Below are 17,479 nucleotides of genomic sequence, written 5' to 3' on the forward strand. Positions count from 1 at the left end.
AAGCAAAAACGAGAGGGTGTCTGGTGTTCCCTGGCCATCCAGTCTTGCCTAATTGCTGAGCTTCAGGCCAATGGAAGACCTGACTCAAAGGTACTAGATAGTATTTCAAAGGATTACACCACACACACAAACACACTTTTTAAAAAGAATTATTTATGTTACGTATATAAATACACTGTTGCTGTCTTCATGCACACCAGAAGAGGGCATCAGATCTCATTACAGATGGTTGTGAGCCACCATGTGGTTGCTGGGAATTGAACTCAGGACCTCTGGAAGAGAAGCCAGTGCTCTTAACCACTGAACCATCTCTCCAACCCCCCCCCCTTTTTTTTTTACTGGAAATGATTAGAAAAGTATTTAGAAGCAAGGTACACAACGGTGACAGAGTGTGAACAGTCCAGAGAAAGGGACACACCTGGGCACCTTTCCTCCGGATCTCCATCAGCCAAAGGATGCAGTCTGTGGAAATCGGTGGCTGTGGAAATGAGCTGTTGCTTCACCATGGTAGGAAAACAGGGACATGAGCTCCTTCACCTTCGCCTGGGACAGCCCTAGCAGCTCTGGAGCTTCAAATGTGGAAGGACAGTGCCCTCTTCTGGGCGTAGGGAAAGCTCCATTGAGTATCTAAAGAGCATGGTCCCAAGTACATGTGTGACACCTGCCCAAGCCCATACAAAGAAACGAGTTTTACATGGAAGACAGGATCCAGCTGGACCCTTGCAGACCTGGGGAGGCAGAGGAGGGCTGTGGGGTGGACCTGACCAGATCAGTAAGGAAGCTAGCAGGGTCAGCAGAGAAGACGCTGACAGTGTCCAGAGACAGTGAGAAAGAGCTGGGGGGGGGGGGGGAGGGTTGGTAAGAGAACAAGATAGGGATGATCTTCAGATTTGTCACTGGACATGTCCCAGTCTGCTTAGGATGTCCGGTCTTTCTCCACTTAGAGACTGTAACTGTCTAGTCTAGAACTTGCTCTTTGTTACTGTGGAGCTGGTTCTCTTTCTGTCCAGCTTCTCTTCTATTCAGGTCCCACCACATGGGCATTTACAACCCATAGCTGAACAATGCTCCTTGGGTAACCTGCCCTTGACCATTGAGGCCTAGGTATTGAAAGTAATCCTGGTTATCTGGTACAAGGGTCTTGAATCTCTAAAATTGCCCATTTAAATACTGATTCTAATACCATTGACTGTGTGGTATCCATGAATAAATTCTAAAGCCAGTGGCCTGGGAATTAAGAGCACCCGAGCATATTAGACATCTTAAAGCTGGAACCACAGACATGGGGACTAGAGCATGCTCGCCAGCCACACACAGCTCCCCCAGCTGCACCAACCATGTGTCTCCATTTGCTTAAACCTTTGAGAAAACTCGCCAGAAGGTGAACATGGGGTAACTGAGTGGGAGCCAGGACACGGGATGGGGCTTCTTTTCAAAAAAGAGAATCTGGTATGTGACTCAAGGGCATGCAAGCTGTTCCGTGGAACTGACCCTGCTGGGTTTGGTGACATGTGTGGGTCAGTGGTACTTCAGGTGTCGGTGAAAGGAAACAAACCTGTGAAGCGGCAGGTGTGACCTCAGTACCTGTCTGCTGCTCTGTGCCTTGTCACTGCCTGGAGGAAGTATGGCCACCCAGGGCCCACTCAGTTCCTGTCTTCTCCCTTGGATAAAGGTTCCCCAACCAGTGTCGTCATGGCTTCTAGTATGTTTCAACCACATCTCTATGGAGCCTCCTTCAATGAGAAGTGCCATTGTGTTTGGTGACTATTCAGTAGGACAGCATAATAATTAAAGCCTGTGTAAAACAAAAAATAAAAAAAGCCAAGTGCAGTGGATCCAAATTATATTTAAATTATGAAAGGCCACCCAGAAAGGAATGTCTTAGACATCCCTGGAATTAAATTATTCTTTGAGGACTTGGCCCAGTGTGACTCTGTTACCAGACACCTCCAAGAAAAAGCAATGGAGGTATTTTAATGAGTGGGCTCGATTGTAAGGGAGCACTGCTGGGATTTTATAGTCAAGCTATAGATTAGGAGCCCCCAGCTTTGTTAAAAAAGGACACAGGCTGCTACAGACTATCCTAAAAGGGAACACCAAGGTACAGGTGATTCCAGAGAGGGTGCAGAGTTGTCCCCAGCAGCCAAGAGATATATTAAGGTGTCCCAGGAAAATGACAGCAGCCATGACAGCCACATTGCCCACTGTCCTGGCTGATTCCCAGGAGCGATCCTGGGGATAAGCAGAGCTTCCGTGCTCCCCTCTTCCTCTCCCCGCCTATGCTTGCTGCTCCCTTGAAGAGTCCTTTGCTGCCTCTAAGTGGCAGCTTTCAGGAGAGTGTCACATCTGCATTTGCAAGGCTGGGCTGGCCTGGCTGCTGGAGTTGCCCCTCACGGAGCCTTCTCTCCCTCCACAGGTCTTCATCTCTGTGAACTGCCTGAGCACAGATTTCTCTTCTCAGAAGGGTGTGAAGGGCTTACCACTCAACATCCAGATCGACACGTACAGTTACAACCACCGCAGCAACAAGCCAGTACACCGGGCCTACTGCCAGATAAAGGTCTTCTGTGACAAGGTGAGAGAGCAGCGGGCTGGGGAGGGGGAACACCTGAGGCAGGCTCACCCTTCCACACAGAGCAGCTAACCTCTAACGGGCTCTCACTATCTCACCCTTCGGGAAAAGCAGCACTGTAGAAGGGGAAATACACACCGGAACTAAGACTGGGAAGACTCGATGCTGCCTTTTGTGGTTGTGTCTGTTGAAGGATGTGGCCCAGTTCCTGGGCCCAGATCAGTAACTACTGTGTTGACCACCCTCCACCTGACTTACTGCCCTGAAAGCTCTTTGGCAGGCCATTCCTCACATTTCTATTTGTGCAGAGAAAGAGCAGAGCCAAGGTTTCTCTGTCCAGTCACGGAGACTCTGGTAGGGATGTTGTATCTGACCACTGGAGGGCGCCTGGAACCTTCGTGTTCAGAGCGTTTTCTCACCAGCCTATCAGATTGGATGCACCGGCAGACCGGGGTTTCCACCTGTAACAAATGATCACAGATTCAGTGGTTTAAAGCTCAGTGTTACTGGGCCAACATTGAAGATGTGAGTTTCTTTCTGGACTTTCTCCTCCGAATCTTTAGACGGCCTCTGAGTGCTCCACCTCCTTGGTCCCTTGAGATCGCCTCCAGCCTCCCCCCCACCCCCACCCCCATGTAATCTGCTCCTTCTCCATCCCGGAGATCAGGTGTGGGGATTACTGGAACACAAGTGCTTCCCATGGGCTGCACCTGTGAGTCACAGCTGCTGGGCACCAGTACCTCTGACCTAGGCCAGTCTCTTCCCATCTGACCACATTCCTCTGGAGCCCAAGAAGCCCTGATGATCCAGGTGTGCAGCACCAGCCTGGGCTGTACACAGAGACCGCCTCAATCAAAGACAAAGCAAAACACCTCAGGAGGAGCTGTAAGAATGTCTGCACTCTTTTTAGAACACTAGAGAAATCGCAGCTTTATTCAAACATTTTTTTCCACATCTGATGTTTTTGTTACATCTTTCCTGACTAATAATTTCCCTGTGCACTCTTGAGAATTCATGTGTTCATTTTCTGAGTGCCGTGAAGGCTTATTTTTCCTAAGGCCTTGGTTCTTTGCTGCCCACCTGCATCCCCGACTCTGGTTGGCCCACTTGCTCCTCAGTGCCTTTTAGTCACCATCTCCTGGCTCTCACTTTGTGAGTCTGGTCTCAACTTGTCATCAGAAACCTGAAGGAAGGCACTTTGGGGTTTCCTTTGATGTATTCACAGTATACCTCTTTCCCAAGGAAGTTGTGCCTTTTTGTCTCTTCGTTATGACCTGCTTAACTGACAGTGTCGTCTGATAAGGGACAGTTTTTCATTTTTCAGGAGCTGTAGCCACTCAGCACATTCTTAGAGAAAATGAGGATAAAGTTTGGATTTTCAGAGTTGGGACTTGGGTGGCTGCTTTTTCTGTAAGCTCCTATGTCTCCAAGGCCCACCCCATTAGACTGTGAGATACTGTCATATTTAGTTCATGCCCATTGTAGAGGCAAGAGTGACCTTGAACTCCTGACCCTCCTGCCTTTTTCCCTGAGTTTAAGCTGGGCTTCAGGCCTATGCTGCCATCTCATTCAGTCCTCACTGAAGTCGGTCTCTGTCAGGGACAAGCCCTGGTGTCCCAAAGCCCAAGCACATTCCCAGCAGGTGATGATGAGAGAGGGGCCTGAAGAGCTTAATGGTCAGACGGCCCCATACTGTTCCAGCACTTTCTTTAACATCTTGAACTAGGAATGAATCCTCAGCTTTTCTGCATGAGAAGTGGTTTAACTTAGGCTACTGTGCCAGGGTAAGATCTGGCTGTCAGTTCACGGATGCTGCACAGACTTGGAGCTTGTACTGCTGATGAGGCTGCAGCTGCCCAGGTCTATTCTGTATGTGAGATTTTCCTGTCTGTAACTCTTTCCAAGGTTTTTCTCTTCTGTTGGTTGTGAGCAGTCGAATCTGATGAAGCTCCACGTTTTTGAGTTTGCTGAGTGTTTATGTTTATGACAGTCATTGGGTGTGGACCATGTCCAGCTGTTGTTTCCTCAGACGTGCCTGCTCTTCCCCCTCAGGTTCTCCAGTTGCATCTGTGATGTGCTTTGAGTTTCACCCACAGCCTATAGTTATTGTTGTTTGATTTTTCTTATTTCATTTCAGGTAGTTTCTTCCATTGTCTTAGGTTTACTGATCTGTGGCCATCCATTGGTGAACTGAACTCCGTCCATTGGTGTCTGCATCCCTGACCTGGCAGTTTCTATCCCTGAAAGTTTAGGCTGGACCCTTTTTAGGTCATGTGTCTACTTAGCAAGCAAAGGGTTTTTTTTTTTTTTTTTTTTTTTTTTTTTTTTTTTTTTTGCTGTTAGTAGTGCTGCTTTTGGTTTGGATGGTTCCTATTGTCCTGGGAAGCAAACACTAGGCAGCTGCTGTCCCACTGAGCCACACTCAGAGCCCAGATGTGGTTTTTCCATAGCCTTTGAACATATGGGATAAGTTACATTACTGGCTTAATGTCTGTGCCTGGTACCTGTGTCTGGGTTCCCCTCAGTGGCTTGATTTCCTCCCTATTTGGAGACTGCTTGGCTGTCTTCCTGGGTACTGAACCCTGTGCATTTTGCCTTGCTGGGTGGTAGGTGATTTTCTCTTATTCCTGGAACTCTTCTTCAGGTTTGTCCTGAGACCCCATTAAGTTTCTTGGAAATGATTTGCTTCATTCAAATGTCATCTTCTGATCTGATAGGCTCCTCTGCAGCCACGCTGGGTCAGGCTAGTTATTCTGCACCAGTGAGCAGGGTTTTCCTGGGTGTTGGCTCGTTGCCCCATGAGAGGAAAGTTTTTCCAGTCCAATTGGTGAGAACAAACAGTATGTTTACCCTGCATTTCGGGCGGTGTTTCTCTTGCTGGGGTGTGTTCTTCTTGGTCTGGAGTAGCCTCTCTGCACCCAAGTACCTGAAGCTGCTGAGCTCTCTGGGTTGAGTTTCCTTGGCAGTTTGTTGTCCTTCCTCTTCTTCAGCTGGGACCACTGGAGACACCAGGGCCTGCAGGTAAAGGGCCTGCCCTGCTTCCTCTGGATCTGCAGCAGACATCCAAATGCTTGGTTCCGTCATTTCAGAGAAGAGCTGTCTATCTTGGCAGGAGCGGAGTTCCTTGTTATTCTTTCTGGATATATCTGATAATACATTTGGAGAAGCTGCCTTTAGGATGGAGGTGTGGTTTCTCTTCTAACCGAAGTTACGGTTAGGTTGTTAGATTGTTGTTGTTTATTTGTGTGTGGTCGCTCATGTGAGAGTCTATGTGTTTCGGGTGTGGGGAGCAAACAGAGTTTGCTGTTCGATATCTTCTTTATTCATTTCCCACCATACCTTTTGAGGCAAAGTCTCTTGTGCACCCGGATCACCAGTTTGGCTGCTCTAGGCGAGCCACCTTACTCCAGGAATGCACTGTCTCTGCCTTCAGCTCACTGGGGTTGTAGGCAGTGCCCACCCACAGGTTACATGGGTTTAGGGGATCTGAACCCTAGTCCTTACCCTTGTACTGCAAGCACTTTGCCTGCTGAGCCATCTCTCCAGCCCTATATACAGCCGCTATAAGCAGGTTGTGTGTCTGCCATGCTGCGTGTTAGCACCTTTTAGAGCAGGCCGGAGCTTTGTGTTCTGCTTTCAGACCTGATCCTTATCGTATACTGATGCCAAAGATCAGTGAGAGGCCCTCACTTCCTCCTTCCTATCAGGGGGTCTATTTAACAGAAACACAAGCCAGCAGCTCCTACCTGGCTGGGCAACTGTAAAGTCATCCTCACCACCGACACATTACCTCTCAGCAAAGCAGAAGGAATCGGTATAGCATTTTAATGTGTTGAATGCTGGCCCATTTCAGGTTGTGCCTTTACTAATGAGGTTTGTGAATATTTTTGTGGGTTCATTTGCATGACACTGCTGTTCTGCAGTTGATGTCCACGGCACAAATAAGTCCTTCTACGGGACACAGAGCACAAAAACCTCTTGTGTCATCTTTGTTTTTGTGAATGACACCTGATTGTTTCTGTCACTTACAGGCACCATGACTTTGCACAGACCCAACCCTCTCTGTGATGACATTTGCTACTTGGAATATTTGCAGGGCCAATTTTATTTTTCTTTCATGGTCCTTTTCTGTGAGGTAGAGGGAAGGCATCTACACCTTGTCAGAAATTGTGGTGTGCTAGCATGTTCTCTAATCTTTACCTTCAGCCTGGCTACATTTATTAGGAATAGAAATTTGAGTTCATTTGTGTTTAAAATAGATGTTTACTGGGACTGATTTCATGTAGTTAGAAATGGTTTTAAGAAATTTTTAAAATGCAGTTGGATATGTTTATTGTCAAAAGGCGTTTCCCATGTGACATTTCCATACATGCCTATGATGTACTTTAATGAGAGGGGTGGACTTCTAAGGGGAAACAGAGGTGGCAGGCCCATGCTGGTCCTCATGTCCAGAGAGGAGAGAACCGAGTAGCTCCCAGAGGATCTGATTAGACTCTTGTCTCCTTTGTCTACAGGGAGCTGAACGGAAAATTCGGGATGAAGAACGAAAACAGAGCAAAAGAAAAGGCAAGTGCACTGACCCAGTTCCTAATGGTGGCCTGCTGTGCCCTGCAGAGTGCAGGCTAGACCAGAGGTGGTGCTGACATGGTGAGAGCCCTGTGGCTCTGCTGCTGTGCAGATGAGAACAGAGCCTTGCTCATAGAACTTCAGGCCTGTGTCATGGGCTAGCCCCTGCTCAGGCTTTTTGGTTGCTGGTTCTAACTCACTATGTAGACCAGGCTGGCCTCCAGGTTATAGAAATAGACCAGCTTCAGCCTCCTATGTGCTGGGATTAAAGACATGTACCACTCCTCCTGGCCAGCCCAGAGCTATAATCTCTTGGCGGCTTCTGTTTTTCTTCCCAGTTTCTGATGTTAAAGTACAACTGCTTCCCTCACACAAACGGACGGACATCACCGTGTTCAAGCCCTTCCTGGATCTCGACACTCAGCCTGTCCTCTTCATACCTGACGTGCATTTTACCAACCTGCAACGGGGCAGTCATGTAGGTAACCAGCCTCCAGGGAGAAGCTGCTAGGCCTGGCAAAAAAGCTCCCTGGCGTTTTCCCATAGTGTCGGACCGCAGTGGCACTTAACCAACTACTGAGCTCTCTGGAGCGTTCGGTCACAGTGACGTGATACGCAATGCCGAATCTGTCACCTGGGCTCCCCTTGTATTCTTTCATGTTGTAGCTCATAAAAGTGTTGAGAATAGCATCACAATTTGAGTCTGTAGTCTGATAAATTCAGTCTGGGGACACCTGTGTCTGAAGGCTTTCTTCCTGTGGTACCCATTGCTGGATGCCATCAGCATGTTCCCTACAGCCATGGCCCAGAACTCAGACCAAATTTTACTATTTTCATTATTATTATTGGTTTTTCAAGACAGTGTTTCTCTGTGTAACCCTGGCTGTCCTGGAACTCGCTATATAGACCAGGCTGGACTTGAACTCAGAGATCTGCCTGCTTAGCCTCCCGAGTGCTGGGATAGAAGGCTTTCGCCACCCCTTCTCCCGCACCCCACTCCCACCCCTGGCTAACTCATGCTAAATTTAAAAACTAGCTGCACCCACCTTTGTGGTACAGACGTTTCAAGAGAATGTGGCTTTTCTTTTTATACCAAGGTCAGATAAATATCACAATGGAGACCCTGCCAGGCACTCACTGGACAGATTTGAAAGGACTAACGAGTTTTGAGAGATGTTGCCAACCTGTGATTCTAGTGAGCAGCCTTAGGGCAAGCTGGAGTCGGTGAAGGGGCTGATACCAGTGAATACCTGAGACTTGTCGGTCTCTGCCATCTTCCTGTGGGCTCTTTCATGCTGACATTCTGTTGCAGATACAGCCACACACTGTGGGTGGATGAGTGGGGCATCATCTCACTAGATGCTGATATCAGCCAGCCTCCCAAAGGTTTGGTCCACATCCACAAAGATCAATTAGCCTGGGTCAGCAAAGCGGAAGAAAGCTGTAGAAATCTAGGCATTGAAAGACACAGCTACAGGATCGTATCTTTTAGAAGGGTTTGGTTTTAAACTGGTCACAATCAAAATGATCTCGGTTTTAGGACTAATTTACTTATGTTCTGAGATGTTTGAACTTGTTTGGAAAACAATCTGAATGTGTGTTTGTTCCTAGGTTCTTTCCCTCCCCTCTGAAGAACTAGAAGGTGAAGGGTAAGATCCCCCTTTGTCTCACTCTAATAAACTCATTAGGTTTTGAAGTAATCTTAAACTTACAGACTAATAGGGATACAGTAAAAACTTGCTTTCCTTTTAGCTGTTTAATTAAGCATAAGTTTCTCAGCCAGGGTGGAGAGCGCCTGTCATCCTAGCACTTTTGAGACTGAGGCAGAAGGGTGTGAGTTGGAGGCCACCCCGGGCTGCACAGTGAGTTCCAGGCCAGCATGTTATGGTCAGACCCTCTTTTCAGTAGAAGAATAAAGAGCTGCCCCAGAGCCCACTGTTGCTGAGCATCAGGTGCCTGTCTCCTATAAATGAGGACCTGGCCTGTATCCCACCGTGCGGAAGGGCTCTGCTGACTGGTTTGCAGACTCTGCTCACGTCTCCCTGGCTGTGTAGTAACACTATTCATTATACAAGGCTAGATCCAGTTCAGAGCCTCCCATGGCAGTGTCTCTTTAACCACTGCAGTGTGAAACAACCTGGTTTACCTAACCCTCGGGGCGTCTCTAGTTGAGGCCCTACTGTGCACTCCAGCTGTGCATATTGGCAACACTGGCCTCTCACATCTCCTCGCCTTGGCACCCAGCTCAGCTCAGCTCATTCCTGTGTCCAGAGGGACCGATTGACTGAGCCTATCTATCGGCTTAGATTTCTTCCCTTTTGTTTCGGTGCTGTGGAGACCGTGCCATACCCTGTAAAGATCTCACTCACCTCCAGACTTGCAGTTGACTCATTATGTATATGGGACAGGACTCGGTTGTCACTTTAGGTTGTGCCCATGACTCCCAGTCACAGGAAGTCACTGATCGTCTGTTCCCTTGGAGCTGTTCCCTCGGAGCAGCCCCTGGTCCTTGTCTCTGGTTCCCCATAAGAGAGGTAGTGTGCAGCATCCAGGACGACCCTAGGTGTCTGAGGTCGCAGTGCTCCTCTCTGTAACTAGCCTGCCTACCCCTTTGGGCTCTGTGCCCAGCATATCCACAGAGACCCCACCTGGCTCATCCTTCACAGTGGCTTTGAGGATAAATTTTAAAGAACAGTAGAGCCTACCTTGGTAATTACATTTCCTCACACAAAAGTACATGGAGTTGGAATGCCCAGCCGTCAGCGCCATTCTTTGCCCTCTCTCCCTTCACCTCAGTGTTTTGGCTTTGGCCTCTGAGACAGGTCTGTGCCCTGGCCCAGGCTGCCTAGGACTCACTGTGTAGTCAAGCTTGGACTCCAGCTCATGAACTCTTCCACGTGGGGCTTCTGAGTACTGGGAACTCAGGCCCCATGCCTGGCGGTTTTGGTTCTGTTTTTGCTTTCCTCCCTCTCTGATTCTCCCAGCACACAGTCGTAGCCATCCATAGTTTATCTAGTTAGCTACTGGAACCTGCGCCACCAGTTCCATTCTTGGTATTTCAGACATGGCTCCTGCAGACACCTTCACCAAGTTCCTGTTGGGAGCACAGAGCTGAGATACACCGATGCTTCCAGCCTGTTCTGAATAAGCTCTTGCTGTCCTTGGTTCGCATCTGTCCTTCACTCTCTCCTCACAGGCCCTCCCCTTCACCAGCAGTGGCTCAGACCTGTACTCTTTCCTCTCAAGCTCCTCATCCACTCTCCCTTGCTCTTTCCGTGGACACTACAATGTTAAGGCTTTAGAAGCTACACTGTGGTCACTCCAGCCCTCTAATATACTGTCCTACCTGTAGGCTTGGGATTCCCTGCAGCATAGGCCACACATTTTGGCCACAGCTGCCCACCAGACAAAACTTGCAGAAATTCCCTCTGACTTGACATAAAACCCATGATTCCTTAAAGCCAAACAAAGGAGGCTGCCTCCCCGCCTGGGCTGTCTTCTGTCGAAGCCTTTGTGTTTTCCTACTGAGTGCTGAGTTAGTGGGAGGGAGTCCAGCCGTGGAGGCCGTGCAGCATGTCATTTGGGTGGCCTTGGCCACTATGAGCCCTGCCTTGGCTGTTGTCTTCTTGGGCCGAATAAAGGAAGAAAGGAGTTTGAGTCTAAAGTGCAGTGATTGCTGTACAGAACACCCGCTTGTGCAGTTGACAGCGTCAAAATGGCTGACCTAATTGCTCCGCCTCACCCACAGGTCTGTCTTGAAAAGGGGGCCGTTCGGAACCGAAGATGACTTTGGAGTTCCTCCACCTGCTAAGCTGGCTCGGACAGAAGAACCGAAGAGAGGTGTGTTAGCTGCCGCTCACAAGTGGGAATTCGAAGCCGGCAGTGAGCTCATGAGCACGGCTCACGTGGCTTCCCCTCTGCCACCTCCCCAAGCATGAGGGGGAGGGAGCGTTCAGGGAAAGCTGCAGTTAGATCCTAGGGCTCACACTGTGGTGCTCGATGTTACTGACCATTATGGTACTAGTACCTGTGATCTGTTTTCGTGTTTTGCTCATGTGAATTAACTGTTCTTTTCTCCCCATCCCCCAAACCACCCACAGTGCTGCTCTATGTCCGAAAGGAATCAGAGGAAGTCTTCGATGCCCTGATGCTCAAGACCCCATCTTTGAAAGGCTTGATGGAGGCAGTAAGTAGGACACTCTCCACAGTATGTAAAAAACGAAGGGAGCCTCAGAGCATCCCGCTGAAGCAGTTTATTAGACAGCCCTATTTTCCTGTCTCACTGGAACCTTGACTTCTTTTCCCAGCATGCTTTGTGCCATGGGCATCCTCACTTGACTGCAGGTCTGTCTTGTCCCTTGTGACTGGCCTGGAGTTTGTAGGTGAATCACTCTGCCACATTCAGTGAATTTGTGATAGCCTAAGGGGGAGTTTAACTTTTATCTTCTTGATTAAAAGGAAAATTCATGTAGCAAACCACTTAGAAGTTGACAATAGTAAAACCTTAGAAATGTCATCCATAAAATAGTGGCTCAGTTGGACTTGGTAGCAACATCTGTAATTTCTAAAACTCTGGAAGCCAGGGCAGAAACTGCAAATCAGAGACGAGGCTGTCTCAAAACAAACCATGCTGGACCTTATCCAGAGCAGTGTGAGCAAATGCAGAGGTGTGACCTGTGATGACCTCCAACCCGAGGAGCTGGCAGAGGCTGACAGACAGACAGACAGACAGACAGACAGACAGACACACACGCACACACACACACACACACCCCATATACACAAGGACTGGAGAGATGGCTCAGTGCTTTAGAACACTGCTATTCTTCCAGAGGATCTGAGTTCTGTTCCCATATGATGGCTCACAGCTGTCTGTAATTCCAGTCCCAGGGGATCTAGTGCCCTCTTCTGGCTTCCACAGGTACCAGGCATCATGTGGTGCACAGATACACATGCAGACAAAACACATACACATAAATGTAAAATTCATTAATGCATGCACATAGGCATACATATAAATAAAAATAAATAAAAAAAAGCAAGGCGGAAAGATGGGTGTAATTGTGTCTTTTAAAGCCTTGGTAACAGTATCCCTTCTATTCTCTGTTGTTTTAGATCTCAGACAAGTATGATGTCCCCCATGACAAGATTGGGAAAATATTTAAGAAGTGCAAAAAAGGGTGAGTACTAACAGTGCGCCATGTGCCCTGAAGACAGTCATCCGCAGCACAGCTGTGACATGCCTTCAGTGCCATTCGTCCAGAAGCCTCCAGGAAGGTGCAAGAAAGTGGAAGAGCAGGTCAGGGTCACACTGTAGCCCAGGCTAACTCAGAACTCATGGCAGTCCTTCTGTTTCAGCACCCACCCCCAACCCCATGACCCCACTCCCAGTGCCAGGAGTGTAGGTGTGAAACTTTATGCCTCGCTTTCTTTCCTTTATTACATTATTTACTCGGTATTGATCTTCCCTTGGAGATCAGGCTTGTCTGTTTGTTTTTTCCCCAAAGAAAAGACTAATCTGTGTTTGCTCTTCCCATGCCTGGCAGCATGAGGTGGCTGCACATTCCAGGGAGTGTGACAACCCTGACTAAGGATGTCAGGGTCCTCCAGCAGGTGCTAGGCTGACACATTCAGTGCCTCTCACCTGGTTTCTGAGATGAGGCGTCTGAGGTTCATCTTCAATCACATGGTTTGGGGATGCGGAGCTGTGACTCAAACCAGGTTTGTCTGGTCCACAGCCTTTTCTTTTTCTTCTTGAGCATCCAACCTTAGGCTGTAATTTTTAAGCTATAGAAAATTGCTTCTTGCCTAGAAATTAAAATTTTAGTATGTTGTGTGTGTGTGTCCATGTGTCCATGCTACAGTGCATTTGTGGAGGTCAGAGGACAACTTTCGGGAACCAGTTCTCTCCTACCATGTGCATAGCAAGGATGGAACAGGTCACCATGCTTGGCTGCAAGCACCTTTGCCTGCTGAGCCGTCTTTCTGATCCCAGAAAACGTACTATTTTTACATCTATTGGAATGTTCTAGATGAGTCTGATGGGAAGGATTAAGCTTTAACTACTGTGTTTAAACTTCAAGGGTAGTTTGTCAGGAAGCTTACCATGGAGATAAGTTCCACCGAATCTCTGTAGTGTAGAGCTACAGATACACTGCAGGTTTATTTTCCCGTATCAGGTTACCACTTAGTGAGTGAACACTCTAGGCCAGAAGTGATCAAGCGGGCAGTGTTTCCTGTCTCTCACCTGCTTCTTCCGCTGGGATCCTTTACCTGGTTCCTTCCCTGGCCAGTTCTCACTGGTCCTGGCCATAGGCACCATGGGGCTCTCTGTCTTTTGGATGAGGCAGCTGCAGCATCAGAGAGTGTGAACAACGCCCCACCGGCCAGTACTCAGCTGATGAACAAATCCAAGCCCACCTCCACAGCCAAGTAGGATGCTGGGGACTCATGCCCTCTCTTTCTCCAGGATCCTTGTGAACATGGACGACAATATCGTAAAGCACTACTCCAATGAAGACACCTTCCAGCTGCAGATCGAAGAAGCTGGCGGGTCGTACAAGCTCACCCTGACAGAGATTTAGGGTGTGGAGGGCACTCAGCCCCCAGGCATGGGAATCCAGTGAAATTGTCCCATAGATCTTACAGTTGGCCAGCTGAGGAGCCCAGGCACCTACCCTGCAGAACCTTAAATATCAGGGAAGGAGCCTTTCACGTAGGAAACGGCGCTGTGTATACCATGCTGTGTTGATGTTTTCCGTGTGATAGAAACCCATGTGTTGTTGTTGTTGTTGTTGCTGTTTGAATTTCTGATGTGCTTAGAAAGCAAAGCGTGAGAACTTTGTACCAGATCTAACAGACCATGTCTGTACACTGCTTGTCCACATCTGCCTTTGTCCATGAGAGCAGTGGGCTGCTGGCTAGCAAGAGATGGGAAGGCAGTAGCCTGTCTTTGAGGATTGTATGTTCTCGCCTGACCTCAGTCTCTGACTGCCTTGAGGAGTGGGCAGAGCCCCCTCCCCCACCTCCCCTCCTCCAGTGTTTACTAAATAGGTGCGTTACTGGAACCTTCCCTTGCGACTTCCTTGGACATACCGACTGCCTTTCTGATGAAGAGCTTAGGTGAGTGACGGTGTGAAGTTAGCTCAGTGGGAGCGGCATTGTACATAAGTGCAATATCTTTTTGAAGGTCTGCCTGTAAATGTGTACATATATGTCTGATATAAATAGATAATATATAAATACGGTGTCTGTGTACAGATAGTGAAGACAAGCAGGAAGATCTACCTTGAAAACCCTCTTAGAGAAGAGGTTAAGTTATTTTTGATAACATGGACCAAGCAGGTAGAATGCTATTTTCCCAAACACAAGCAAGTGTTCCCTAGCATAGCAAAGAGCCCTCTGCTCTTGTGACTGTTGTCACTGTGTGGGTTTCTGCACCCTGAGCGGGGCTAATGGCGGCCTGGACTGCAGCTACTGTGTGAGGTGTGTGCACAGGTGTCAGCCGGCTGTGCCCACGAGAGTGAGCCAGCGATACAAACCAAAATGGGCCGATTCTGTAAGTGCCGTGTTTCAGAGCTTCCAAGCGCCAAGCGTCAAGCTGCAAGCATTCATGAATTTACATTACTGTGGCAGGGGAATGTTTTGTACACACTTAAATATTTAAAAACAAGCAAAACTTTACAATGTAATTTTATAATGAATCCTGTAACAGAAATACAATTGCGGGTTTCTTTAGGTTCAAGGAACTAGACTAGGTCATTTGTCTGAGTAGGATTGTTAGTATACTATAGCTTAAAAAGTACTCTAATGAAGTATGTGAACAAAATAGCTGGTTTTCTAAGATACGGGATACGGGTCATATAACAATATTTTCTATTTTGTTTTATGAAATCAGTTTTACTTGTTTTAATTGTATCATTGAACATGTGTTTTAAACCAAAGGGATTGAATTTTATATGTCTGTTTCACAAGATGTCAGCTCCTGTCATTCAGCGTAACTCCTTACTCATCCTCCCTGTGCCGTGACTAACCCAGAACTTGCTATGTAGACCAGACGGCTTCAAACTCAAGAGCACTGCTCCCCAAGTGCAGGGATTGAAGGCATACCCCATTATTCCCAGCATTTTTTAAAACCTCGGACTGACTTTGAATTCATAAACCTCCTTCCTCTGCCACCCCAGCCCTGGAATTACATGTATGCACCACCATGTGTAGAATATGCTTTCAATGAACATGATGCAACTAATGAAGTCAGCTGACCTGGAGAAGTTCCTGTGACTTCTGACCATTTTCCCAGCTGCATCCTTAGGCCTGCACTACAGCCCGTACCCACAGCCTGGGCTACTGATGGCTCAGTGGCTTAGTCCAGCTTGGGGAGCCCTTCCTCCCAGCCCCCAGTGACTCCTCACTTGACTTTGACCTACGCCTTGGAACCTAGCATTGCCCAGGAGGCAGCCTCCCTAGCCAGTACCAGTTACCTGGTAGACATTCAAGAAACTTGCGATGGTAACTTTTCTACCTTTAGACAACCCAGGCAGTTTTGAGATTAGAGCATAGGGTTTATGAAATTTCCAAGCTCAGAAATTAGCCTGGGTAGGTCTTGGACCACGCTGCTCAGCAGGTAAAAACTATCTAGTGACCAGCCATGGCTAAAGCAGAGATTCCTGAGAAAATGGCTCAGAAAAAGGTGGTTTCGAGGAGAAAGAGACCCCAGCGGGAGGGCAGAGGCAGTGCGTGGTGTCACAGAGGAAGGCTGAGTGGGGTCTCTGCATGTGGACAACTAGCTGTGCCTTGGAACCGTTGAAAGGCTGTGTGGTATTCTTCATTTCTGTGGCCCCATGTGCTCCAGGAAAGAACTGTGACCATCACCTCATGTTGGTGGCACTCATGTCCCACCTGAGGTCAGCAGCAGTGCAGACAGGCTTTGGTGGCTGACATCTGCCTCCTAGGGGTTAAACCTGGTGCTCAGAGGGGATCCCAGGTTGTACTCAGGGCTCCTCTGTCTTAAGCACATGACTCCTGATCCTGAACTCTAAGCCTCTAAGCATGTGACCCCTGGTCCCAAACTCCTATAGCTACTATGTGCTTCAAATCTCTGCATCAAATACAAGTGTAACATTAAAAAAAAAAAAAAAAAAAAAAAACCAGTTAGCTACAGCACAGCTCTGTGAGAAGTGACTGGAGTTCAGATACCCACCTCCAAGTCCTCCAAGAAGACTACTAAAAAGGTCCTATGGGATAAAAGTTTCTGGAGTGAACTCTTTAATGGGATTAGGACTAAAGATACCACTGACCCCACCAGCGTGGTCACAGCAATGGACACTGGAGGCATGAACTGAATGGGAATGTGTAGAGTCTCCCCCACTGGACACTCAGGTGAGTGCTTCTAAACACAGAGCAGATAGTGGCTGTGCACAAGCCAAGAAATAGAATGATGTTCTTCTGGTCTTAAGAGACAGAATAATGGAGGAAAAGATGTGTTCTGGGATCCAGAGACCTAGGTCAGGTGCCATGTAGACCCAGAGCTCTTAGGTCTGGGCTGGCAGGAGCCATAGCAGCAGAACCACTGGCTAGACATCAGACGCAGAGCCTCATCCCATGATTGATTTACAGCCATCTTGAATGACTTATTAATGTAAGATGGCTTGGGGGACACAGGACTCTACCTTGAAATGAGGACATGTGAGAAGGGTGACTAAGGTAGGGTGAAGTGGCTTCCCCATCCCCCAGTGGCTGTGACCTCCTCACCCACGATGGTATCCACCTGCCTTCAAAATATTCAGTGGTGGGAATGGAGGCTGTGCATTGGCTCAGCAGCAGCCTTCCACTCCCCAAGGCTCATGTGGCTATCTATGGCTGCTGTTGAGTATCCAGTCAACCATGATCAGTGCCAGCACTGAGCTGCGCTGTAACACCGTCTTCCATCATCGAAGGGACAGCGCATGACTCTTACTGGAATTTACACTGGATTTTCTTCACATTTCTTGCATGACTAATGCTCCTGCTAAAGCTATCACCTGCACGCTTGCAGAGTGCCCTGTCCACAATCAAGATAATGCACACAGCATCGCCTCTGACCAAAACACACACTTCACAGCCAAAGACATCTTCCATTGAACCCGTGCTTGTAGAATCCTCATGTCTCGCCATGTTTCTCACTGTTCCAAGGGCTATCTTAATAGGACTGCATACTGTTCCTTTGGTGACTCCATTACAAGGCCACTAGTCCTTACAGGGCTAAAGCCAGGTTCTCCAGCGAGCTGCATTTGCTCTGGATCAGCAGGGACAGGTGCTGAGGCTTCTGCTATCGACATGTCTCCCATCTAGGAATCAAAGGGA

The 17,479-nt window shown here is 48.2% G+C and overlaps 1 protein-coding gene across 1 annotated transcript in view; it reads left to right on the top strand.

The window, feature by feature from the left end:
• Positions 1-13,722, top strand: part of GRHL1 (grainyhead like transcription factor 1) — a gene marked incomplete at its 3' end in the record, with an annotated part of 40,005 nt that extends 26,283 nt beyond the window's left edge. Inside the window, exons 9-16 of the mRNA XM_080919224.1 lie at positions 2,417-2,575; positions 7,087-7,138; positions 7,477-7,616; positions 8,750-8,787; positions 10,887-10,978; positions 11,239-11,324; positions 12,254-12,318; positions 13,608-13,722. Of these exons, the coding sequence (XP_080775350.1) occupies positions 2,417-2,575; positions 7,087-7,138; positions 7,477-7,616; positions 8,750-8,787; positions 10,887-10,978; positions 11,239-11,324; positions 12,254-12,318; positions 13,608-13,722 (747 nt within the window). The remainder of the gene's footprint in view (positions 1-2,416; positions 2,576-7,086; positions 7,139-7,476; positions 7,617-8,749; positions 8,788-10,886; positions 10,979-11,238; positions 11,325-12,253; positions 12,319-13,607) is intronic.
• Between the last annotated feature and the right edge of the window lie 3,757 nt (positions 13,723-17,479).

Source organism: Micromys minutus (genome assembly GCF_963924665.1).
Source record: "Micromys minutus genome assembly, chromosome: 1".
Taxonomy (NCBI): domain Eukaryota; kingdom Metazoa; phylum Chordata; class Mammalia; order Rodentia; family Muridae; genus Micromys; species Micromys minutus.